This window comes from Onychomys torridus, chromosome 7 (genome assembly GCF_903995425.1).
Source record: "Onychomys torridus chromosome 7, mOncTor1.1, whole genome shotgun sequence".
Taxonomy (NCBI): domain Eukaryota; kingdom Metazoa; phylum Chordata; class Mammalia; order Rodentia; family Cricetidae; genus Onychomys; species Onychomys torridus.
Window position 1 is genome coordinate 16,943,622 of NC_050449.1, and position 26,236 is coordinate 16,969,857.

General features: G+C 50.7%; 1 protein-coding gene across 17 annotated transcripts; it reads right to left on the bottom strand.

The window, feature by feature from the left end:
* Positions 1-31: 31 nt before the first annotated feature.
* On the bottom strand, positions 32-26,209 carry Rgl3 (ral guanine nucleotide dissociation stimulator like 3). Of its 17 annotated transcripts, none has more exons than XM_036193478.1 (19): positions 25,758-26,209; positions 25,229-25,339; positions 24,111-24,337; positions 23,914-23,967; positions 23,694-23,773; positions 18,088-18,227; positions 17,779-17,994; positions 17,124-17,227; positions 16,947-17,031; positions 13,424-13,480; positions 13,244-13,330; positions 13,021-13,053; positions 12,816-12,937; positions 11,921-12,016; positions 11,762-11,830; positions 11,579-11,675; positions 10,272-10,454; positions 9,905-10,019; positions 32-174 (listed from the first exon to the last, which is right to left on the bottom strand). In XM_036193478.1, the coding sequence occupies exons 1-19, from the start codon at positions 25,788-25,790 to the stop codon at positions 44-46; spliced, it is 2,040 nt and encodes a 679-aa protein (XP_036049371.1). In that variant the 5' UTR covers positions 25,791-26,209; the 3' UTR covers positions 32-43. The 17 variants fall into 17 exon arrangements, with proteins under 17 accessions (XP_036049371.1, XP_036049365.1, XP_036049363.1 ...); XM_036193472.1 differs by having other exon boundaries at positions 10,272-10,412; positions 23,559-23,773; XM_036193470.1 differs by having other exon boundaries at positions 23,559-23,773.
* Between the last annotated feature and the right edge of the window lie 27 nt (positions 26,210-26,236).

A 26,236-nucleotide genomic window follows, 5' to 3' on the forward strand; every position in this document is an offset into this window, starting at 1 on the left:
CTGTAAATCTAGCCTGCTACGCAGTCGGCAGGACAGATGGAAGCTATGCTACCGCTCCAGGCAGTATCTCTTCCTCAGCCCGGTTTGAAATAAGAATCCCAAGGACCACTACCAACTGGGCGTGTGAGAAGGACCAGGTCGTGCAGTTTGACAAGCAACAGGCTATGGTGTTTTCTGTTTGTGGAGTACACGGATTTGGGAATACATCATTTATTATTTAAAAAATCATAACCATTATTTATTGTGTGCGTGTGTGTAGGTGCATGTGCATGTGTGTGTGTGCATATGTGTGCATGCCCATATGCAGCAGGGCACAGAACAACCTTAGGTCTGCAAGCCTAGCAGAAAGGACTTTTACCCACTGAGCATCTCACTGACCTTGGGTTTTCTTTTCTTTTTTTGAGACAGGGTCTCATTGCCTCCCAAGCTGATCTCAAATTCACTGTATAACCAAGGATGATCTTGAATTTCTGCCCTCCTGCCTCCACTTCCTGTGTGTTGGGATGGCAGGCATACACCTCCATCTCCGGTCTATGTGGTGCTGGGAATGGATCCCAGAGCCTCCTACATGCTGGGCAAGTGCTGTGTCAACTGAGCTACAGCCCCAGGACTGTTTTGTTTTGTTTGACACAGGGTGTCATTAAATAGCCCAGACTGTCCTGGAATTGTGGCAATCCTCCTGTCTCAGGCTCCTGAATGCTGGGATCACAGACCTGTGCCACCACACCTAGCTTCCTGTGCTTTACAAATAAAAAACTGAATGGGGTGTAGCTCAGTGATGTGGCACTTGTCTAGCATGTGGAAAGCCTTGGGTTCATCCCCAGCACCACCAAGATAGACAGAGAGATAGGTCGATACATACACATGTACATGGTTAGATACATGTGTGGACACATACATACATGAATACACACACATACACAAAGATACATGTATGGATGTGTAGATACATATATGGATAGATACATAGACAGATAGATAAATACATACAAACATACATAAAAGCACTGGCTACCTAGTTTGGAGTCCTAGCACTCACATGGTGATTCACAACTATCGTAACTCCAGTTTCAGGGGACCCAACACCCTCTTCCGGTCTCCATGGGCACTGCACACATGTGCACATATGTACATTCAGGCAAAATGCTCCAACACATGAAACAACAAAAGACGGATATCAGTGTGACCCTCTTCCTCACGAAATGCGCTTCAGGGTGTTTGTATTTTTTGAGACAGTTTGGTTAGGAATCAAGGCTCAAACTCACAGGGGTCTTCCTGCTTCTGCTCCCCTTTCCTCAGCCTGTGATTGCAGGCATGTGCACCGTGCTTGGCCTGGAGATGGATATGGGGGGGATGCTCTCAAGCTAGCGCAAGTGAGATGATGCTACACATACAAATGTTTTGTTGTTGTTGTTTTAAAGATTTATTTATTTATTAAGTATACAGAGTTCTGCCTTCAGGTACGCCTGCCCACCAGAAGAGGGCACCAGATCTAATTACAGATGGTTGTGAGCCACTACGTGGTTGCTGGGAATTGAACTCAGGACCTTTGGAAGAGCAATCAGTGTTCTTAACCTCAAAGCCATCTCTCCAGTCTGATACAAATGGTCTTAAAGAGTTAATATTAGTGAAAGAAATCTGGGCTGGAGAGATTGCTCAGCCGTTAAGAGCACTGGCTGCTCTTGTACAGGAGCCAGGTTTGATTTCTGAACCCACCTGATGGCCCCCAACTGTCTGTAACCCCAGTTCCATCCTCACACATAAAGTAGATAAAAATAAATAAGTAACTTAAAACATAAGTGGGTATGGTGGCACACACTGTTATTCTCAGCACTTGGAAGGCAGAGGCAGGCAGATCTCTGTGAGTTCTAGGCCAGCCTGCTCTACAGAGCGAGTTCCTGGATAGCCAGAGCTATACAAAGAAACCCTGTCTCAAAAAACCAACAATAACAACAACAGCAATAATAAAATAATAGAATAAAATAAAAATTTAAAATGTTAAAAAGCATGGCACATACTGTAATTGGTCTCTCAAACCTTATACAATGCCTAAACTCTTCTTCCCCCTCCACACAATGGACCTTCCATATACGCCACTGAGACAATGTTCAGAACAATAGAAATGGCCTTGATCCTCGTCACCAGAATTCCCTCTCTCCTGCTAGCAGCTCTCAAACTTACCTTGAAGTCAGGTTCCCTCCCAAACTCTACCCAGGATCTGAAGCTTCTCTGCCAGTTCCAGAGATGGGAAGAGCCTGGGCCTGGCCAGTCTTCAGGACAGTGACTGACTGGTTTAGGCATGACCCAAGTTCACCCAAAGGGAGTCACCTGCTCTAGGATGTTAGCTGAAGCAAATGGGAGTGAGGGGCGCTGTTTCCTGCTGTGTGTGGGACCTGTGAGTTGTAAGGCTGCCACTCCGGCCCTGTGAGGAGTGAATCTCTGAAGCCTGGAGAAGAAGTACATGCTTGAAGAGGCAGGAGAGCACCCTGGGCTACATGGCAAGTTTGGGGCCACCTTGGGCCAAATGAGACTTTGACTAAAAGCAGCAACAACACCACCAATTAGGAAATGGTAGCTGAGGAGATGGCTTGGTAGGTAAAGCTCAGATCCCCAGCGCCCGTGTGAAAGGGAGGATGAGGAGTTCCTGCATGAAATCTCTCTGCAGCAAGATGGAGGAGGCAAGGTCCCTGTAGCTCACTGGCCAGCCAGTCAGGTTTTGTGAGAGACCCTGTCTCAAAAAACAGGGTGGTGAGCAACTGACTAAGACGTTTATGTCTCCCTCTGGCCCATGTAAGTGCTTGCCTGCACATACATGTATACAACACACACACACACACACACACACACACACACACACACACAATCATAATAATAACAAAAACAAATACAAAGCAAGACACCCAAGAAGGTCCTTTTTTATTCTTTTGTTTTGCATTTAGAGACAGAGTTTCTCTGTGTAACAGCCCTGGCTGTTGTAGAATTCTCCCTGTAGACCAGGCTGGTCTCAAACTCAGAAATTCACCTCCTCTGCCTTAGTGCTGGGATTAAAGGTGTGCACCATCCTCTAGCAAAAGAATGTTCTTTTGGCTATTATGACAAAGCCAAGGGGTAGCAGGAAGAGATAGCAATTTATTTCTGACAATACTCTCCAGGTGACAGCAATCTATGTAGCAGCATTCGGCTCCAGGGGCCAGGTGCCTTCCCACTTGTCACTCAGTTATTCAGAGGATGTGACCACGGTCACCTCACGTCTTCATTCTAATCAGCAGAAAGCAGGAAATGTGGAAAGGGAAAACTCATCCCTCCCATTTAAGAGTGCCCTAGGAGTCAGCCAACTTCCTTCATTGTATCCCTCATTGGCCAAGAATTAATCATGTGACCATATTTGCTTCAGGAGAGTTAGGCAAAGCAGCTTTTTTCTTTTGTAGCTCAGTGGTAGAGCACTTGCCAACCGTGGATAAGGCCCTGGGTTTGGTCCCTAACACAGGAAAAGTGCTCCTGTTTTGACACAGGCTCTCTTAATTTTTTTTTAAATTTTTTATTTTTGAGCTGAGGATCAAACCCAGGGCCTTGTGCTTGCTAGGCAAGCACTCTACCACTGAGCTAAAACCCCAACCCGGACACAGGCTCTCTTATGTAACTCAGGTTGGCCTTCAACCCATCTTCCTTCAGTTTTGGCTTTCTGAGTGACAAGTACATTTGTGGCTTTTACTTTGAGTGGCTCTCTCTCTCTCTCTCTCTCTCTCTTTTTTTTTTAAGATTTATTTATTTATTATGTATACAGCATGTATGACTGCAGGCCAGAAGAGGGCACCAGATCTCATTACAGATAATTGTGAACCACCATGTGGTTGCTGGGAATTGAACTCAGGACCTCTGGAAGAACAGTTGGTGCTCTTAACCACTGAGCCATCTCTCCAGCCCCAACTTTTCTCTTTTTTAAATAATTTTTTAAAGATTTATTTTATTTTATTTATTTACTTATTTTTCTTTTCTTTCTTTCTTTCTTTCTTTCTTTCTTTCTTTCTTTCTTTCTTTCTTTTTTGAGACAGGGTTTCTCTGTGCAGCTTTGCACCTTTTCCTGGAACTCACTCTGTAGACCAGGCTGGCCTCAAACTCACAGAGATCTGCCTGGCTCTGCCTCCCGAGTGCTGGGATTAAAGGCGTTCGCCACCACTGCCCGGCAAGATTTATTTTATTATTTTGTGTGTATGTCTGTCCACCACACCTGTGCCCAATGCTGAGGAAGTGGTAAGCCTCTATATGGGTGCTGGGAATAGAACCCAGATCCTTTGCAAGAACAAGTGCTCTTAACCACTGAGCCAACTCTCCGCCCCTTATTGGACTTTTCTTTCTTTTTCCTTCCTCTCTCTTTCGTTTTTTTGTTTGTTTGTTTGTTTTGTTTTTGTTTTTGAAAACAGGGTTTCTCTGTGTATCCTGGCTGTCCTGGAATTCACTCTGTAGACCAGGCTGACTTGGTCTCGAACTCAGAGATCCGCTTGCTTCTGCCTCCCATGTGCCGCCACTGCCCGGCCCTTATTGGACTTTTCAATACGGGGCATGTCAATTGCTTTTGGGGAAGCGCCTATTTCAATAGGGTTTGTGTGTGTTCATGTGCACGGGTGTGCTCACTCTTGCATACTCACAGAGGCCAGAGGTTGACGTCAGGAGTCTATCACTCTCCACCTTACTTTTAAAGGTATTTATTTATTACTATTTTGTGTGTGTATGAGATGTGTGTTGGGAGTACATGTCTTGGTGCACACATGTAGGTCAGAAGGCACCTTTGTGGAGTCAGTTTTCGCCTTCCACCTTTACAGATCCTGGGGTTGAACTCAGATCACCAGGCTTGCCTAGCAAGCACCTTTACCACCTCGATGGCCTCTCAACATTATTGAGACAGGGTATCACACTGAACTGACAGGCTAGTGAACCCCTGGGACCTGTCTCTCTCCACCTCCTAGAGTTGGGATTATAGATACACCCCACCATGCCCTGCTGCTTATGTGGGAGCTGGGGATCTGAACTGAGGCTTCCCTACTAAGCCATTGTACAAGCCCCTTGAAACTGAAAGAACTCAGTGAGCCCTCCAACCCTGTTGAGGTCTAGTTCATAGCAGAATCCCAGAAGGCAGTGTGCTGCTGGTGCTGTTGTTACTATTTTGAGGTTACCTCCAAGCTCATTCATCTGTGCTGTCTCGTCTCTCTTTGCTTATTTGAGACATGGAATAATGTCCCAGGCTGGTCTGAACTCACACTACAGCTGAAAATGACCTTGAACTCAAGATCCTGCTGCCTCCTCCTCCAGTGCTGGGGTGATAGGCTTGTATTACCATGCCGTTTCCCACTGCCTGTGTTTGCAAGAGACGACTGACTTCCTCCCTTCTCCCATTTCTTACCACTCATGCGTCAGAAAAGCAGAACAGCATCATCTGAAACGGGGGGAGAAACCCCTGAACTCTGGTTATACTTGTCTCAACCCTTTCTTAGGTTTTTTTTTTCTTTTTCTGTTTGAGTGAGGTTTCATCATGTAGCCCAGGTTTGCCTCCAACTCATTGTGCACCCCCGAACGACAAACTCCTGATCCTCTTGCCTGAATCCCCCAAGCACTAGGGATTATGGGTGTGTGCCAATATGCTGGATATACTGGGTCTCAAAGCCCTGCTTGCCACATGTTAGGATCCAATTGAACTGTATGCTGTAGTCCAAAACCCCTTAGGACTTTTATTTTTGGGAGTGGTGAAAACCATCCTGGGCCTAGGGCATGCTGGGCAAGTGCTCTGCCACTAAGCTAAGCTCTCAGCTCTTAAGGCTCTTGATTTTCCTGAGTTTTCTCACACAGTCATGTTTTTGGAATAACGGTCAAGTGGCCAGGGAGTCAAAGAGTTGAGGTCCGATGGGCTAATGCTGGGGAGTCCCCAGGATATAGAGCAAAATAGCTTCCATTGGGGATGGAGGCTCCTCAGGAAATGGGCCCCTACTTGGATGGTGGTAGAAGCCAGGTACCAAGCTGTCCATGGTGCCCGTGCCCCAGAGTGAGGCGAGCATTGCCTCAGGTTGGGGAGGCTGAAGGTGTTCCCTCTTTCCGACGCAGCAGGAAGTCGCCAGGGGCAGCAGGGCTCATAGCATAGAAGACGTTGGCACTGTCGGGAATCAGGAGCTCTGCATGGAAATGGGGACCACGATGGGCGGCCTGCAAGGTCTGGGCACTCCTTGGGCAACGTTCTATCATTCAAATGGCTTCCCCCACACCCCAACCTCTCCCAAACCACTTCCCAGGCAAGCTTGGTCTGCAGTGACAAGGACCTCAGAAGACTCCAGCCACCCTTCCTCAGCAGCCTGTTAAACTAAGGGCTTTCACACCCAACACTTGAACAACTCCTTGTGCAGGTGTGGGGTGGTGGTTGGGACTGGGATGTCCCTCATAGTCCTGGGTATTTGCATACTTGGTCTCCAGTTGGTGGCATTGTTTGGAAAGGCTTAGGGGGTGTGGCTTTGTCTGAAGAAGTCCATCACTGGGGTGGGGTGGGGTGAGGTGGGGTGAGGTGGGGTGGGGTGTGGACTTCAAGAGTTTAAAGAGGTGAGTCATTTCAGTTCAGACTCCCTGCTTTGAGCTTGCCTTTCATGATGTGAGCCATCAGCTTCAGCTCTCAGCATCCTACCATGGACTCTCACCCCCTGGAACCATGAACCCAAATAAACTCCCTCTGTAAGTTGCCTTTATCACAGCAACAGAAAAGTAACCGATACATGTATGTATATATGTATGAATAATTGGATGCATAATATCACACACACACACATACACACACACAAACACACACATACACACACATACATACACACACACACACACACAAACACACACACATACATACACACATACACACACCGGCACTGGGCTCTGAACCCAGTCTCACACATCCTAGGCAAGTACTCTACCACTGAACTATGTCCCCAGCCCTTTCTCCGAGGTACTGGCTTTGACTATGTAAGGTAAGAAGTCTATCACTGAGCTACATCCCCAGCCAGCATTTTTCTTGTGATTTTTTTGTTTGTTTGTTTTTGTTTTTCGAGACAGGGTTTCTCTGTGTAGCTTTGCGCCTTTCCTGGAACTCACTTGGTAGCCCAGGCTGGCCTCGAACTCACAGAGATCCACCTGGCTCTGCCTCTCGAGTGCTGGGATTAAAGGTGTGCGCCACCACCACCACCACCGGGCTTTCTTGTGACTTTTGTTGTTATTATATTTTTTAAGATTTATTTTTTTTTTCATTAAGTATACACTGTTCTGCCTACATGCATGCCTGCAGGCCAGAAGGCGGCACCAGATCTCATTATGGATGGTTGTGAGCCACCATGTGGTTGCTGAGAATTGAACTCAGGACCTCTAGAAGAGCAGCCAGTGCCCTTAACTGCTGAGCCATCTCCCCAGCCCATTGTTATAGTTTTTGTGACAGGGACATATATAGCTTAGGCAGGCTTCCTTCACTCTATGTAGGTGGGGATGACCTTGAACTCGTGATTCTCATGCCTCTACCTCCTGAGTGCTGGAGTTACATGTGTCACCAACATGCCTAGTTTATATGCTGTGCTGGGACCAAGTCCAGGACCCCAAGGATGTTAGCTGAGCTCTCTGGCAGCTGACCCTCATTCCAGATCCTCTTCATTTTCTTTAGAAACAGGGTCTCACTAAGTTCCAGGCTGATCTAGAACTTCCTTTGCAATGCAGGATGGCCTCTGACTCAAGGCAATCCTTCTGCCTCCCTCTCCAGATGCTGGGATTATAGGTGTGAGCCACCATATCTGGTTCTAGGTAGGCTTTGAACTTGGATCTTCTAGTCAGCCTCATGAATAGTTAGGATCACAGCCCATGTCTCCACTCCCAACTGTCTCCAGCTCTTTCTTTCTCTTTAAGACAATGTCTCACTAGACTGTTCAGACTAGCCTTGAATTCTCTTGGGAGCCCAGGCTGGCCTTGGCCTCCTAAATGCTGGGATTACAGGTCTGTACATCCACGCTCAACCTCTCACATGCTCTCCTGTGTGTGCCTGTAAATGTGAGTGCTCATGCATCTTTGAAGACATACAGTTCCAGAGAACAATCTTAGGTGTTGTCCTCAGGAGCCCATGACTGTTTTTGTTGTTGTTGTTTTTGAGACAGGATCCCTTACTGGCCTGAAACTCACCAAGATTAGCTGGCTAGTGAGCCTTAGGGAGCCTCCTCTCCCATCTCACCAGATCGGGACTACTGATGAACAACACCATGCTCAGCTTTCCGACACAGATTCTAGGGAATCCAGTTCGGGTCCTTGGGCTTACATGGCAGACACTCTACCAAGTGAGCCTTGTTACTATTTATTTTTATGTGTATGGGTGTTCTGTCTGCGTGAATGTATGTCTGTGTACCGTGTGCATGCCTGGTGTTCACAGAGGCCAGAAGAGGGTGTTGGATCTTCAAAATTGGAGTCATGATGGTATGGTTGTGAGCTGCCAGGTGGGGGCTGGGAATCAAACCTGGGTCCTCTGAACAAGCAGCCAGTGCTTTTACCAGTGGAACCGTCTGTCCGGCTCCAATTTTTAATATTCTAATTGTGTGTGTGCACATGACTGCAGATGCCCACAGAGATCAGAGGTGTCAGTCTTCCTGGAGCCAGACTGACAGGTAGTCAGTCTGATGTGGGTGCTAGGAACCAAACCTGGTCCTCTGCTAGAGTGTGTGCTCTTACCCAATGAGCCTCACACATCCTTTGCTGATGACCGTCTCACTTTATACCATGATTTATAGCACAAACTCTTGCCTTTCTGTCCAAGCCTGGTTAACTTCATACTCCTGAATCCAAGATCACTTGGCTCTGTCCTAACCCAAGTTCACATAATTCCAGGGTTCTCACGGTGAGCCAAACACTCATCCCCTCTTCCAACCCCTTCAGTCCCCTGCTCCACCAGGCTGAACCTGAACAACTTCAAATCCTACAAGCTTTCTACATCTCCTTTTTCCATCTGACCCAAACAAGGCCAATGCCACACGACTCCCATAAAGACTACCCTGAGCTAGGACCACCTCTTGACCTCACAGAATGAAGGCACAGACATTTTACACACTTCATGGTGTCTCAACACGCTGCCCGAATCGACTTGCGATCCCGCTAGCCCAGGTCACGCTGAGCTCTGTGGTGGCTACTTGTAACTTGATGAACTCTAAAATGACATCAGAGGCAAGCCTGGGCCGATTACCTGGATCAGGTTAGCTGAGGCGAAGGACCTGCCTGAATGTGGTGGCATTACCTGATGGGCTGAGGTCCTGCACTGCTTAAGAACACAGAATGGATCTATGAGATGGCTCAGTGGATAAAAGCACCAGTTGCCAAGCCTGGCAACCCGAATTTGGTCTCTGGAGCCCACACGGTAGGAGAGAAGAAACACTGTCCAGCTGTGGCTGACTTCCTCACATGTACTATGGCATGGATATTCCCTACCCGAAAATGGGGCAGGGTGTTTGCTTGTTTTTTTGAGACGAAGTTTCTCTGTGTATCAGTCCTGACTGTCCTGGAACCCACTCTGTAGACTATGCTGACTTCGAACTCAGCTATCTGCCTTTCCCTGCCTCCTGAGTTCTGGGATTAAACTTATACACCACTACTGCCCAGCCCCACCCAAAAAATAAATAAATAAAAATTTTAAAAGTTTTTAAAGGAGAAAGCAAGATGAGCAGCAGCCTCCATCTCCCTGTTTCCTGACTTGAGGTGCAGTGTGACCAGCGGCCTCGAACTTCCCCGAGCTCTCCCTGCCATGATGAGCCAAGACAAACCTTCTTCTCGTGGGCTGCCCTTGTTAGCTGTTGGTCACAGTCGTGACTGCTGCCCACCTCACTGGCCCCAGCTTGGACTGCAAGCTGTCCCTGCTTACCTCTGTCCCCAGGCAGGACCTGGAAGAGCTGGTAGTCACGGGCCCAGGGCTGGGGCACACTGTGTTTCTCCAGGGCTCTTTGCACCACGCTGGGGACTTTGTCCTGACAAGTGAGCTGGAGAAGGAGGACAGGGAAGGGCCAGCGGAATGGTTCAGCGGATAAAGCTTGCTCCAAGCAACAACTGAGCTCAATCCCTGGCACCCGTATGGTGGAAGGAAAGAATCAGTTCCTACAAGTTGTCACCACACACACACACACACACTCACACACACACACACACACACACTCACTTTTAGAAGAGGGACAGGTGGTAAGGGGACAGGGTCCCAGATCTAAGGACAAGGTTGGCCCCTCCCAGCCCCTCACCAAGATGCTCCGATACAGGTTCCCATGGTTATTGTCAATGCTGACTCGGATGACACGGGCCTCTGAGGTTTGCTGCCCAAGGAGGGGAATTCGAGAGCTGCTCAGGGTCCAGGTCGTAGGGGGGTCCATGTTCAGAGATAGCTGTAGGCAGTGTGGGGTGGTGGAGGAGGTGGCCTTGCTCATCTGTGTGACGGAAGCCATGAGGCTCCTTCCCCACTGTATTTAATCAGCTGATGAACACAGACACACTCACCCAGAGTCCTCACACACCTTTTCTCACACATGAGAGACTCGGGACCACACAGTTAGGGTACGCTCACAAGACCGAGCATATGTCATCCCATCACACACAGACTCCAGTTCCCTGTTACAGAAACAAATGGACACATGACCCATATACACACAAAGCCAAGTCCACAACAGGCTCCTGAGTAGTGTGCATACATAATGTGCATACATAGGTGTGCTCACAGTTGGAAACCCACAGGACTCAGTGAGCAACCTCATGCACAGTCCTGCGGATGTTTGGGTCATTTCCCTGTCATGTATGCAGACTTTTAAGGACTTGTACGTCCTTGAAAAGGTGAGTGAGACAGCTGGAGCTGGTGGCACAGAGAGGCTAAGGTTGGAGCATCACAAGTTCAAGGCTAGCCTGGGCAACCTAGTAAGACCTGTCTCAAGACAAAAAGTAATAAAAGTGCTGGGAGCATGGTAATTGGTCACTGACCTAGAGCCCCCAGTGAGAGGCTGGGCGTGTGTCTCAGTGGTAGAGCCCTGCCTAGAACCCCCCAGTAAAGGGCTGGGGCGTGGCTCAGTGGTAGAGCACGTGTTCTAGGTTCAATACCAGTACTTTTTTTTTTCATCGTTATTGTGGACACATGATGTCATGGGGTCCAGGATCATTATGTAGACAAGGATGGCTTTGAACTTCTGGTCCTCTTGCCTCCTAAGTGCTGGGATGACAGGCCTGCACCACCACACTTGGCTGCAGTATTGCTTATTAGGAAAAAAAAGTAGTGGAGAGTGGAGATTACACCTGGTGTATCCTATGGATAGGTGGAAATCCAAGTCAGACTGAGAAGAAGCCAGAAGGTAGGTGATGGCTCATATGGCCATGGAGGTGTACAGTCTCCCAGAGAAAGCAGCAGAGGGCAGCCAGTCTCTGCGATACATACCTGCAATGCACAGAACATACACATGCGCACGTGCACGCGCACACACACACACACACACACACACACACACACACACAGATACTGAACCCTAGGTGTCCTAGGCCTCAACACAACCACAGATAAACATGGTACCTTGCTGCTGTGGCTCTGGGGCCCTGGGGAGGCTGGAGGACTACCAGGAGGAGGTTCTCCACTTCTAGGACTGGATGGGGGAGACCCTGGAGACACACTGGCAAAAACACAGAATTCAGGGTGGGGTGGCTGGCCGGACTTTTGGTCTCGATATCTCTAGTCCCTTTTGCCCTGATTATTCACCTGGAGGTTGGTGAGGATGGATCCCCGGGACTCCCTCCAGGGGAAGAGTTCTTCTCCCGGGACAGCTTCCTAGGGTGAGGACAAGGGACGGCTTAGCTCTGGGAGTGGACCCCCTAGTCTCTACCCACGACTCCCCCACACACATCCCCACACACTCACGCACTGAGACGCTTTGTGAGGCTGATTCGACGCCGAATACGGGGGGAGCTGGGACAGGAGGCAGCTGGTGGCTCAATGACCCTGGAGACTCGGTAGCTGGGGAGGTTCAGTATGTGAGAGGTGTGGGGGCAGGAAGCAGCGGGAGGGATGAGGAGGTGAATCAAGTATGGGATGGGAAGGGAAGAAGGGGTTAGGTGCCAAAGTCAGGATAGAAATGAGAATCACTGGCGTGTCGGGGTGCATTACAGATGGGAATGATCTGTTTGGCTAGTGGAGTGCACAGCACTTACAGGATGATATTAGCTAGGGGGTGTGGCTCAAACACAGAGTCCCTGCCTAGAACCCCCCAGTGAGGGGCTGGGGCGTGGCTTAGGGTAGAGCCCCTGCCTAGAACCCCCCAGTGAGGGGCTGGGGCGTGGCTTAGGTAGAGTATAGACTTAGAACGTGTAAGGCACTAACACTGCAAACCAAAAACAAAACAGAAACTGTGGGGTGAGACCACAGAGTTGAACTGGGACAGCTTTAAAGTCCAGGGCCAGATAATTCAGGGGATCAACAGTAAAAGTCATGGTTGGATACAGTGAAAGGAAAAAATAGGGCCCCTGGAGTTGGTGGCCAAATGAACATCAAAGCATCAATCAGGATGACGATCAGGCCGCAGATCTGGATGATGGGATCGGAAGTCCACAGAGGGAATGGGTGGGGCGTTCAAGTTGAGCGGCTAGCTGGACATGAAGGGTTGAAATCAGAGTATAGGACGGGGTCAAACTTTGGTTTGGAGGTGGGTGGCGGCCTCAGACAGGAGAAAAGAAAGGTTACAGGATGGGGTCCGGGAAACTTCTGGAAGGGAGGGGAGGGTGGGTAGTGTGCGGTCTGGACTTGGTTGAGTGGTCACCTCTGCTCCTCACTGAGCTGGCGCTGGGCTCGAAGGGCAGCCAGGATTGGTGGGCGGGAGCTCAGGCTGTAGAACTGGCAGCGATGCTGTAGCTGCTGGATTCGGGCCAGGATCTCCCATTCCTGAGGGGGTGTCTGCTGAGACCCTGCCCCACCCTGCCTCCCACCCTTGGGCATCCCACCCACCCAAGCACCCACCTACTCACCTTCCTCCTCTTCTCAAAGTTGATGAGATTTCCCTGAGGGGGCAAAGCTGGCTTGAGCTACAGCATCCAGGGGCAAGGGTCAAAGGCCAGTTCAAGAGCATGTGAGCCACCATGGTGTGTGTGTGGGGGGTGGGTGCAAGGCAGGACCACAGGTGAATACCTGGAGGACTGATATGTGGGGGTAACAGAGCAGGGGTCAGGAGTCAAGGGTAAGGGGTCAAACCTTCAGCGTATCCGGTAAGGCTGTGTCCAGCATAACCAAGTCTGTGAGAAAGGTGCCAAGGTAGGGGACAGGCCCCGGGGGCAGTTTCTGCAACCCCAAAACTTCAGTTACTCCCTGGCATCACTGGCCCCGCACCCCTCTCCAAGAGTCTCCCTTGCCATTCCCGTCCCCATCACTTACTGATGGCCGACTTCCAGGGGGGCAGTCATCATCGTGGGGTCCCTCGGAGGTCTCCTCCTGAGAAGAAGGGAAAGACTAAAGGAATCTGAGGCCCACTTTGAAACTTCTCACAGAGACCACTTTGAGGTCCCCACATAAACCATGTTGCCTTCAGAAACCTCAAGCTGGGGGCTGGTGAGATGGCTCAGCAGGGAAGGTGACCTGCCGCCAAGTCTGACAAGCTGAGTGGGAACTCCAGGATCCACCCGGACAGAACCAGTCTGACTTTGTGGTGTGAGTGCCCTCCCACACACATACACAGAGAAATAAGTGTGATTTAATGGGTTTTTGTTTTTTTTTTGTTTTTTTTTGTTAATCACAAGCTGAAGGCTGGGGCTGGGGCTTAGTTGGAGGTGCTGGGTTCCATCCCAAGTAGTCCACAAACTGGCTGTGACAACCATCTCAGAACTAGAGACAGAGGCAGGAGAGTCAGGCACTCAAGGGCATCCTTACCCTACAGGAGACCCTGCCTCAAAACAAAAGAGAATTACAAATGAATTGTTAATGCCAGACAGGGTGTGGAGTCACCCTGGGGACAATGAAGGCCCAGAAGTCAGGGGTAGCCCTCGAGCAGGGGGTGGGCCCCTAGATGGGAAGAAAAGGGTTGTCCCCAGTCTACTTAGAACTAGAACAGGCCAACTGGGAACCTCTGGAAGGCCCCCTGAGCTCACTTCTGTGCATTGTTCAGACAGTACAGTTTAGACAGCAAGAAAGTCTGTTCTGTCCTCATTTGGGCCAGAGTCCACTACAGGAATAAGGATGTGTCTGGGTCTTGGTGGGCCAGGACAATGCCTGGCACACAGTAGGTGTGCTTTTTGTCCCTTGAGGCCTCCTCCTTTGAGATACATCTTCACTGGGAAGTTTTTTAGTTTTGTCTGTTTGTGTGTATGAGGATGGGTATGTGTAGGTGTGTGTGCAGTACCTCAGGAGGCCAGAAGAGGGCATCAGATCCCTTGGAGCTGCATGAGTGGAACCCTGGACCAAACTCAGGTCCTCTCAAGAGCACAAGTGCTGTTGACCACGGGGACCATCTTCTCTGGTTGCCTGATGTTTGTTTTGAGATAAGATCTTTACAGTCACCCAGGCTGTTTGCAAACTTGTGATCCTCCTGTCTCATTTCTGAGTTCTGTCCTTCAGGTATGAGCCACCTGCCTTGCGTCCATTAACAAGGTAGTTTTCTCTTCTCTTCTTTTCTTTCACTCATTTTGTTCTTTTTTTTTTTTAAGATTTATTTATTTATTATGTATACAGAAGAGGGCGCCAGATCTCATTACAGATGGGTGTGAGCCACCATGTGGTTGCTGGGAATTGAACTCAGGACCTCTAGAAGAGCAGTCAGTGCTCTTAACCTCTGAGCCATCTCTCCAGCCCCGAGACAGGGTCTTATGAAGCCCAGGCTGGCCTCAAATTCTCTTTGTAGCATAGAGTGACTTTGAACTCTTGCTTCCCTGCCTCTGCCTCCTGAGAGCTGGGGTGACAGGTGCGTACCACCTCACCTGTTTTATACAATGGTGGAGATGGAACCCAGGGTTCCATCATGTGATGTAATCCTCAACCAACCCAACTCAGCTCTAGCCCCACAGTATTTACGGAATATCTACTGTGCTGTCATGTGCTGTGTTGTGTGATAACTAGCCAGGGGTGGTGACCAAATGATCAAAATGTCTGGCCATTCGTGAAGGAAAGATGGGATAGCCAAGATAACCCGTAACAGGAAGGCAGGAACAAGGGCCCTCAGGTGGGTAAGGGGAGTGTAGAGATGACCGGGAAGAGGCCTCTTGAAGGTAGAGATATTTGGAAGAGACCTGCAGGAGGTGAGTGGGCATGGCACCCACCTATCTTGAGGGGTGTAGAATGTTCCAGACCCAGGAATCGGGCTCCATGCTCCTCTACACAGACTTCACACTGAGGACAAGTACCCGATTCTAATCAGAGCCTTATACTTCTGCTGTAGTAAGTCAGACGTGCTGGCTCACATTTGAAAATCCTGCTTATCAAGGTAAATTCCTAGAACATGGCTCCTTCCCTGCCCCCTTGGCTATGACTCTGGCCTTAAGTAACCCTTTCCTCTGGCCTTCTTGTGTTTTGCTGAATGAATAAACAAGGCTGATGTTGGATGTGAGTGAGAAAGCAAGGCGGAAGAGCAAGTGTGGGGCCAGCTTTGCACAGGATCACTGAAGGGAAGGATGTTTCCAGAATATGATGCTTCCCTGGGACTGGCTCCAAGTCCCCTTAACCCTCACTGTCCTGGAATGTGCAATGAAGACCAGGCTGGCCTTGAACTCCCAGGTCCATCTGCCCCAGTCTCCCAAGTGCTGGGATTAAAGTGTGTGCATCCGTGCCCTGTTTGGTTTTTTGTTTTTTTGTTCTTTTGTTTTCCTTTTTGTTTTGTTTTGAGACAAGGTCTCTTGGAGTCAGGATAGCCTTGAACTCACTTTGTAGCCAAAGATGTCCTTGTACAACATGCCCTCCACCTCGAAAGTACTGGGATGAAAGGCTACCCCACCATGCCTGACTTACATGGGCTTCATGCATGTGACTAAACGAGGTTCCTAGCCCTTTTTTTCGGTTTCTGTGTGTGTGTAAATGTTTGTGAGTGAGTGAGTGAGTGAGTGTGTGTGTGTGTGTGTGTGTGTGTTAGACCAGAGGTCAACACCAATTATCCTGGGACTGGAGAGATGGTTCAGTGGTTACAAGCACTTGTTCTCAAAAATGACTGTGTTTGATTTCCAGCATCCACATTCATGACCATTTATAACTCCAGTTCTAGGGGGTCTGATGCCCTCTTTTGATCTCTGTAGGTACTATGCATGTACACAGTACACACATACACATAGGGGCAAACATATACATAAACTAAACTAAAAAAACCCAAATATCAAGTATTTCCTATATGGGTCTCTGTATTTTTTGAGCTAGGGTCTCTCTCTCTCTCTCTCTCTCTCTCTCTCCTGTTTTTTTCGAGACAGGGTTTCTCTGTGTGGCTTTGGAGCCTTTCCTGGAACTCACTCTGTAGACCAGGCTGGCCTCGAACTCACAGAGATCCACCTGCCTCTGCCTCCTGAGTGCTGGGATTAAAGGCGAGCGCCACCAACCCCCTGCTAGGGTCTCTTTCTTAACCTGGAACTTGATACTTTTGGCTAGATTGCCTTCCAGTGCCCCTGTCCACCTGCCTCTGCCTCCCGAGTGCTGGGATTCAGCATTCTCCCATTCAGCATTTACGTGGCTGCTGGCTTCTGAGCTCAGAGGCTCATGCCTGTGCAGAAAGCACTATACAGACTGAGCGATCTTCATACTTTTTGGATCTTTTGAGACAGAATCTCACACAGTTCAGGCTGGTCTTGTTATGTAGCCCTGGCTAGCCTGCAACTTGCTGTGTAGATCAGGCTGACCTCTAACTCAACTGTGTTCCTCCTGCCCCTTCCAAGTGTTGGGGTTGCAAGAATGAACCACCATACTTTCTTGAATTTGGGGTACCCAATACCTGAGAAAGAATTTCTCGGCAGCTGAGATGATTATTCTCATCAGAAAAAATCTGCGACAGCTTCCTGAAAGTGGACAGTGGTTCCCTGTGGGGGCGAGAGAGGCGTGACCAGGGTCAGCAGAGGGCACAATCAGACAGAGTCGGGATGGGCTTTCCAGCATAGGGCACCGAACTCACCGGCTCACGGCTCCCCAGCTGCGCTTGAGCCTGTAGATGGGGTTAGACTGCAGAGCAGACAGGATAGCTCGCAATGAAGAGAAATTGCGAAGCTCCCTGCAGCGCTGGGAATAAGGGGTGACTCTGGTCAGTGGGGCACTCCACATCTGTCTCCCAGGCACAGCTCCTCCAACAACTGTGTCTGGGTGTTTTCGTTTTGTTTGTAAAGACAAGGACTGCTTACAGAGCTGAGGCTGATCTTTCTGCCTCCACCTCCCTCGCGCTGGGATTACAGCCCGCTTGAGGGTGGGTTTTCTGATATCAGCTCAGACTCCAGAGTGACTCTCAGCCCCTCCTGGCTGAGCTGGCTCTTCCATCCACCCCGACTTTGCCTCACTTCTCTCTAGTTCCTCAGCTCCTACAGGTGCCCACCGCCTCTTTCCCCAAGTCCTCCAGGATCCCCTTCCCCTCCCCCACTCCTCCGCGCACCCCCGACTCCTGACCTGCTTTTGCCTCTTTTCCCACCCCCACTGCAATGCTATTCTTTCATGACATCCACTCCCAGGCTCCAGTCCTTAACCTCACCGAGCTGGTTTCCCGGAATTCCAGGCTACTCTCCTGGTCTCACCCTAGGCCGGCTGCTGGACCCCGCCCGAGCCCCATCCCCAGGGCACACCTGGGCGATGCGGATCCACTTTTCGATGCGCTGTGCCCTCTGCGAGGCCGCCAGGCCGGGTGCTGCGAGCACGGAGCCCAGCACGCAGCCCGTAACCGCGTTGAACTGGGCCACGGTGGCACGCACTGTGGGGGAAACGCCTGCAGCCCCGGGCCGGTCGCGCTGAGACCACATGGAACCCAGGCACTCGCAGGTCCGCACGCGCAGGAAGAGCTCCTGCGTAGAGGAGAGGAGGGGGAGACAGATGGAGCTCGGCGTCCCGCAGGCCTTCCCCTGCCCTCCCACCCTGCCGCTGGCTGGGGTCCCCACCACGTCCATAAGGGTCAGCTGCTCCGCCACCGCATCCACGCTGAAGTCCAGAAGCTCGGGGCCTTCTGAACAGGGGCCTTCCTCTTGCTCGAAGTGCTCTGCAAACTCTGATCTGGGGGACTGGGCAGCCCTGGGCGGGCCTGAGGAGTAGATACAGTGTTTACCACTCACCTTTGGGCTGAAGGATGGCTGCGCAGTTAAGAGCACTTTCTGCCCTCCAAGAGACGGGTTGGATTCCCAGCGCCCACATGGTACCTAAAACCGTCTGTACCTCCAGTCGCAGGGGACCTACTGAATCTACAGGATGCCTCTGCGGCCACCATGCACACATGGGATGCACTAACTAACGTAAACGTAAGTGCAGGCAAAACACCCAGATCCATACACACATAAAAGAAAAGAGAGAAAGAGAGAGACAGAGACAGAGAGAAGAGAGAGACGGGACGTGTGTGTGTGTGTGTGTGTGTGTGTGTGTGTGTGTGTGTGTGTGTGTGAAGGTGTAAGAATGTGGAGGGAAGAAAGAAAGAAAAAGAAAAGAAGTCTCAAATGTGAGCAGGCCAGCTGCCGCCAGCCTTTGATCCTAGCACTTGGGAGGCAGAAGCCAGTGGAGCGCTTGTGAGTTCGAGGCCATCTAGGGCTACATGGTAAGACATTGTCTCAAAACAAAACAAAGAAACCACCCCAACACACACACACACACACACACACACACACACACACACACACACGAAAAAAAAGTCTCCAGTTTGGGCTGGGGCACCTGGCTGTGCGGCACTTGCTCAGTGTGCCTGACCCTATGAATCCCATGGGAGTCTAGATCGCCTGTGTGACCTTAGGCAAGTGCCCCTGTGTCTCTGAGCCTCACTTCCTCACCTGTGAACACCCTGAGTGTTTGGTTTTTACATTTATTCATATATTTAATTTTATGTGTTTATGGGTCAGCAAGTGCCGTAGTTTATCTATGGAGGTCAGAGGACAATGGGAGTGGGTTTTCTCTTCTTCCACCCAGAAGGTTCCAAGAAGCTAACTCAAGTAGCCAGGTTCGGCAGCAAGCGCTTTTACCTGGTGGAGCCATCTCCACAGCCCCGCTCTGAGTGGTTTTGTTCTTTGTTTTGTTTTGAGGTGGCTCTCTACACCACCCAGGCTGGCCTTGCTCCTGCCTCAGCTGAGACCCCAAGAACATGCCCCCACACCTGGCCGTGTTCTTAAGTTTTCTTTATTCCGTAACACCCCCTTCCCTGCCTCCGACCGACGACTCTGGTGAGGGGCACTGGGCAGTGAGTTTGAAGCCAGCCTCAGCTACACAGTTTCAGGTTAGCTTGGGCTACAGAGTGAGACCCTGTCTCAAGGTGGGGTGGTGGCGTGTGGCTGAGAAGGCTCAGTGGTTAAAGGAGATTGCTGCTAAGACTGAGGCCTCTGAAAGCTGTCTACACACACACACACACACACACACACACACACACACACGCGCACAGAGTGACATGATGTGCTTCATACACGAAAATAAATGAATAAATGTTAAAATAAAATAAAAAACAGAGGGCTGGAGAGATGGCTGAGATGTTAAGAATATATGTTAAGATGATACAAACAAAGGGCGGTGGTGGCACAGGCCTTTAATCCCAGCACTCGGGAGGCAGAGGCAGGCAGATCTTTGTGAGTTCGAGGCCAGCCTGGTCTACAGTGAGATCCAGGAAAGGCACAAAGTTACACAGAGAAACCCTTTCTCGAAAAACTAAAAAAAAAAAAAAAAAAAAACATATACTATTACTCCAGAAGACTGGAGTTTAGTTCCAAACATCCATGATAGACAGCTCACAACTGCTTATAACTTTAGCTCCAAGGGATCCAAACTTTCTGGCCTCCACAAGCATCTACACTTGTGTGTATCATCCCCCATATACAGATAATTTAAAATAAACCTTAAAAAAATAAAATAAAAACATAGCCTCTAATTCTATCTAAATGTGGTGGTGAGCACCTGTTACCCCAGGGGAGCAAGACTGGGAATCTGAGGTCATCGGAAACGTCGTAGTGGTGTCAGACATGCACAGCTCTACCCTATCTCAATAAAACAAAGCACAACCCCAGAAAACCAAGCCCCAACCCCCAATTCTTGCTGTGGCTGAATGACAGAACACAGGTGTAAGGCTCTATCTAGGTCAATCCTTAGCCACACACACACACACACACAAGAAAAGTTCTTATCAGGGACTGCAGAGATCGCTCACCTGGTGAAAGATACTCGTCACGAAAGACCCACAAGGCAGAGGGAGAGAACTGCTCTCCACCCCCACACTCACTCCACCACCACATAATAAATCAGAGAAATGCCATAAAAGATTTAAAACTTGAAAGTAGGAAAGGAAACTTCTTGGTAGTCAATTAAGTGGAGAAACATGTTGTCAGTAGGTATAGCCAAGGAGCTGCTACTCTGAAGAGCAGAGAGTGGCCTCCTCAGCTCAGGGCTTGAGGGATTAAAGGATGAGGATTAGGGACACAGAATCGGATAGGATGAGATCAACAGGAGTGGGAAGATGATTCCGTATAAGCAGAGTGCAATTATTCAGTTAGCTAATCCCAATTGTCCCTGCTGTGGGGACAAAGCCAACAGGGGCCTTTGCTCCTGCACTCACAGGATGCAGGAAACCCAGGAATCAGTCACAAATGTCATGCAAAAAAAAAAAAAAAAAAAAAAAAAAGGCAGCCTCAGCGGTGTAGGGCAGGAGAGTCACTCTGAAGAGAAGTGATATTTCTCCCTGTCAGATTCAGCGCCTTTCATCCCAGGACCCAGCAGTAGAGGCAGGACACTCTCTATGAATTCAAGACCACCTTGAGCTACATATCAAGTTCCAGGCCAGCCTGGGCTACACAGCAAGACACTGTCTCAAAAGACCCCAAAACAACAAAACTCAAAATTTCATTTAGGTTCATTGAGGCGGCTTATTGGCACATGTGGGCCATGGTGTGCCCCACCACCAACAAATAAACTGCTAATAAGTAAATGAACACATAAGTAAATAAAACTCACCCATCTACTGTGTGTATGCAGGAGCCTGTTCCCTCCTTTTTTTTTTTTTTTTTTTTTTGTATGTGGAGCTGAGGATCGAACCCAGGGCCTTGCGCTTGCTAGGCAAGCACTCTACCACTGAGCTAAATCCCCAGTCCCTGTTCTCTCCTTTCTTATGTGAGTCTCAGAGACAAACTCAGGTTTGTCAGGACTGGCTGCAGGCCCCTTTGTCTGCTGAGCCCTCTCACCAGCTCCAGAAGTGACATTTCAACAAGACCTGAGGGAGATCTGTGATTTTTCTCTTTGTCCTCAACTTTGTTTTCAGACAGGGTCTCACCATGTAAGGGAGGGGGGTGCGTGGGGGGGGGGGGGCTGGTGCTCACTGTGTAGCACAGGCTAACTTCCAGGCTAGCTCCCAAATTTGTCTGTAGAGTTTGCTGGTACCTCAGTACTCATAATAGGGTATCAATATGATGTTTTGGCATACACTCTACTGCACCTGGTAGATATCGAAAAAGTCAGATTCAGTAGGGAAGTTGCCTCAATTGCATAGGGCTAGGTTCCATTCCCCAGCACCAAAAATAAGTGAATAAATAAATAAAGATTAAAACAAACAAACGAAACATCTGGGCAGTGGTGGTGTATACCTTTAATCCCAGCATTTGGGAGGCAGAGGCAAGTGATCTCTGAGTTCAAGGCCAGCCTGGTTTACAAAGTGAGTTCCCAGACAGCCAGAGTTACACAGAGAAATTCTGTTTCTAAAAAACAAAAAAAAAAAAAAACCAAAACAAACAAACACCAAAACCAGGAAACAAACAATATCACTAGGTAGGCCGGTGGGTGGTACACCTTCAGTTCCAGCACTAGGAGAAAAGAACTGGCAGTGAATCTCAGTGGGTAGCGTAGAGCCTAGCATGGAGGAGGCCCTGAGCTCAGTCCCTTGCTCTGTATAAACCACACATCTGTTCCAGATCATGCTCTGCTAATTAGAGATGTGTTCAGCACAGGGGATATAGCAAGAGCCTGTCTCAAAAAGTCAAGCAAAATTATGGCCATAACTGTCTGTAACTCCAGTTCTGGGGATCGGATGTCTCTTCTGACTCACACCGGCTGGCAGCGCATGCACATGGCGCCCTTAATGCAGAAAAAGCACTCAAACACATAAAGCGATAAACAAACAAATTAGTTAAAAATAAAACAAAAAAGACTACAATGATAACAAAAATAACACCAGGTACAGTGGCACAGACTTGTGATCCCAGCACTGGGGAGTTGGGGCAGGAAGATCAGAAGTTAAAGGTTATCCTTGGCTACATATTGAGGCCAGCCTGGGTTACCTGAGATCCTGTTGAAAACTAAAAACAACACACAATAATAATGTCTGGTCAGATGGCCCAGCCATTAAAAACAACAGAACCCATATAAAGGAGAAGAGAACAGACTCCAAGGGAGTGATGTACTCTGTGGCATGCAGGAACCCAGATACATGTGTCACACACACAATAACAATAATCCCAAATCAGACAAAATACCAAGACATTTGGACAACCATTACTGCTTATTGATTTTCTGTGTGTTGGATGTCCTTCCCAGGAGGGTGGGAACCCTAGTCCACCATATGTGGTCAGAGCTGGTGTCTCAACACGTACTAAATGGAAAATTCCATTGAGCAATCATAGTTATCATTCCCATTTTGCACATAAGGAAACCAAGGCTCAGAGAGGTGAAGAGACCTAACCAAGGTCACACATCAGCAAATGGCAGGCCTGGGATTTGAACCCAGGTTGCTGCTCTTGGCTGGGCAAGTACTTAGCTACTAAGTGACATCCCAAGCCTGAGAACAGAGGATCTTGGAGTGAAGGGGACACTAGGCAAGTGCTAACACTTTTGATAATGACTTGTGATCAGGTGGAGAACATGAGACTCGTTTAGTTTAAAAGTCTTGCTTATGGGGCTGGAGAAGTGGCTGGGGATGGGAGGGTAACATGTTTGCCATGCAAGTGTGAGGAGCTGAGGTCAGATCTCCAGCACCTACTAACTGCCAGGCACAGTAGTGCAAGCTCAGCTCTGGGGAAGCAGAGACAGGAGGAACCTTGGGGCTCAGTGGGCAGCCAGCCACCAATGGGTGAGCTAGAGGTTCAGTAAGAGACCTTGTTTCAAAACAAGGTCGACAGCAACAGAGGGGAACAGCTAGCACTGTCCTCTGGCCTCCACGTTCGTGTGTACATGCACCCACACCCACACACATGAATACATACATAACGCCACATACATTAAGGAAGGAAGAAAGGAAAGACAGCTTTTCGGAGGGCTGGGAATGTGGCTCAGTGGCACAGTGTTTGCCTAGTATGCAAAAAGGTCTGAGTTCATTTCCAAGCACTAAAATAAATGCGTTCAGGGTCTGTCATTTTGAGAGGGGTGGCACAGTCTCGGGATTTCACCAGCATGGAATGTCCCTTACCTGCCCAAGCCAGTCGCTGATCCTCCCCTGCCTGCTCTCCCTTAGCCTCCTCCAAGAACTCTTCTAGAAGTTTCTCTGCTTCCCTAGCTTCTGCCCCTCCTGGGGCTGCCCAGTCCAGAAAGATTCGGACATTACCCAGGTTCTGATGGGCAGGGGGATCCCGGAAGTCCTGAGGATGGTCTCGAAGCCAAGAACCGAGTACCGAAATCACAGCCCTGCACAGAGAAGGGTGTGTGACTCAAAACTAAGTCCAAGGATCTAGTCCTTCCCAACCTTGCAGCGGTCAGGCCTGACCTTGAGTTGAGGGCCCTTCCCCCACTCTCCCTTGGGTCGGAGATGGGGGGCGGAAACCAACCTCAGGTTCTTGCTGAAGCTCAGATCCTGCCCCTCTGCCCTCTTGCTGTCTACCCTGGGAAGAAAGCCTCTGTCAGATGGGAACGGAATTACAGAGCTTTAAGACCTGTGCTCTGGGGTTCTAAATCTGAGGCATTTAAATGGGGGCAGAGAGGGTTCTGGGGATAGGGATCTGAGAGTCTCTTGAGAATGACTGACCCAGGAGGTGGTGGTGGCGGCGGTGGCGGGGGTAGCAGGAAGCCCAGAACGCGGGCTGTGGGCACAAAGGCTCGGTGGGTGGCTAGGAAGGCGGGCACGAAGCCAGGATCCTGCTCCCGGTCTCCGGACACCAACTCATGCACCAGCCGCTCCAGTCGGGCGGCCCTCAGCGCCCGCACCTTGCTGGTGCGGTACTGGAGGAAGGTGTCGGCAGCCGGGTTGGGAGCCTGCGGGGGTGGAGGGGGGGGTGAGTCGGTGGATGAAATAACCCGAGGGGCGTCCCAAGCCCCTTGTCTCCAACCACACCTGTCTCCGGCACCTCTTTTTTTTTTTTTTTTGCTTCTGATCGTGTTCATTTTTGAAAAATTGAGACTCCCTAAACAGATGTCCAATCATCAAATGCCCACATCAAGCCTGTAGGCCACCCCATTACTCTAAGCTCTGCCCTCTGTTCCCTCCTCAACCGGCCACCCCAGGCTTCAGTCAGCCTTGCAGTCTCGCTTCACTGGCCAAGCCTGGGTCCCACCTGCCCCCACCTGGCCGCGCCTCCTTTCCGATGTCCTGCACCCTGCCGGTCAGTTTCACCCCTTGGGGACGCGCTATCGCTTGGCCCCACCCCATTTCCTGGATTTACACCCAGTCACCTGGCAGCCCCCCGGCCCTTTCCACTCACCTGGTCGCCTCTAAGCTCCGCCCTTCCTCCTGGCCCCGCTGCTCTCGGGAGGCTCACCCTTGGCTCTCCAGCTTTCCCCTCTCCTCCGCACGCCCAGGCGGCTGAACTGAGGCGGCCCTCACCTGCTCACCTCCAGCCCCTGCTCACCTCCAGCCCCTGCTCACCTCCAGCCCCTTGCTCACCTCCAGCCCCTGCTCACCTCCAGCCCCTTGCTCACCTCCAGCCCCTGCTCACCTCCAGCCCCTGCTCACCTCCAGCCCCTGCTCACCTCCAGCCCCTGCTCACCTCCAGCCCCTTGCTCACCTCCAGCCCCTGCTCACCTCCAGCCCCTGCTCACCTCCAGCCCCTGCTCACCTCCAGCCCCTTGCTCACCTCCAGCCCCTTGCTCACCTCCAGCGCCTGCTCACCTCCAGCCCCTGCTCACCTCCAGCCCCTCCTTGCTCACCTGCTCTTCTCCAGGCCCCTCTGGGGTCGAGCGCTGGCTGCGCTGCCGCCGCAGGGAGACGCTGTACACGGCGCCGTCCTCGGTCTCCTCGCCCCAGTCCTGCAGCGGCGCCTGGATGGGAGGCGGGCTCAGGGCAGCGCCCCCGCCTCTGCCCCCCGGCCTTTCTGTTTGGCCCGCTTCCCCGAGCAGAGTCCCTGGGGCGCTGGGTGGGATCCCAGGTGGGTCGCTCTGCGCCACCGGTACCCTCCTCCCAGGTCTTGAGTGGATGAAGTATCATTTGGGGGGACACTCCATGGTCCGATGCCACAAAGAACCTTTCGGCTGCTTCCTCCCGAGATGCGCCCAGACCTCGGTCCCCACCCCACAAACCAGCCCCTTCACGGGTCAGGAACTCTGAACCCCCAAGTGGGAACTCCGAGGCACATCCATTTTGCAGGAAGGTTAGCAAACCCGGGATGGATACCTGGAGTTTCTGAATCTGGGGGTAGACCGGGGCGTGGGGTCCGAGGGTTCCCCAGCTCCCTCTTACCAGGGCGAGCTCTTTGCCCGCTGTCCTCTCCATGGCCCCGATGCCCGTCCTGCTCCCTGGCGCCGCTGAGAGAGGCGGAAGGGCCGGCGGGAGCGGGCAGCGGGGCGGGGCGGGGCGGCCAGCCGCGGGGCGGGGCGGGGCTGGGCAAGGCGGTCGCACGGCTCCAGCGGTCCCCAGCCGGACCCCGGCGCCCAGGCCAACCCAGAAGTCCGGGGCCTCCCCAGAGGTGTGTCAATCTGTCACCCAGACCATAAGTCTTCCCTGACTCCAGATATGGGTGCAGGGGGGACAGACAGCACGACTGTGTCCCCGGGCGGGAAGTTCTCTGTGTTCAGTTGGGGTTGATCGGTACCAGGTGTAGGGGTGCCCCTACGTCTGGAGGGGAAGGAGGGCGCGCTGGATTTGTATCATAGGTGACGAGAGCCATATCATCTCAGGCTGGAAGCTGCGAAGTGTCTGCGGCCCTGCATTTTGTGGGG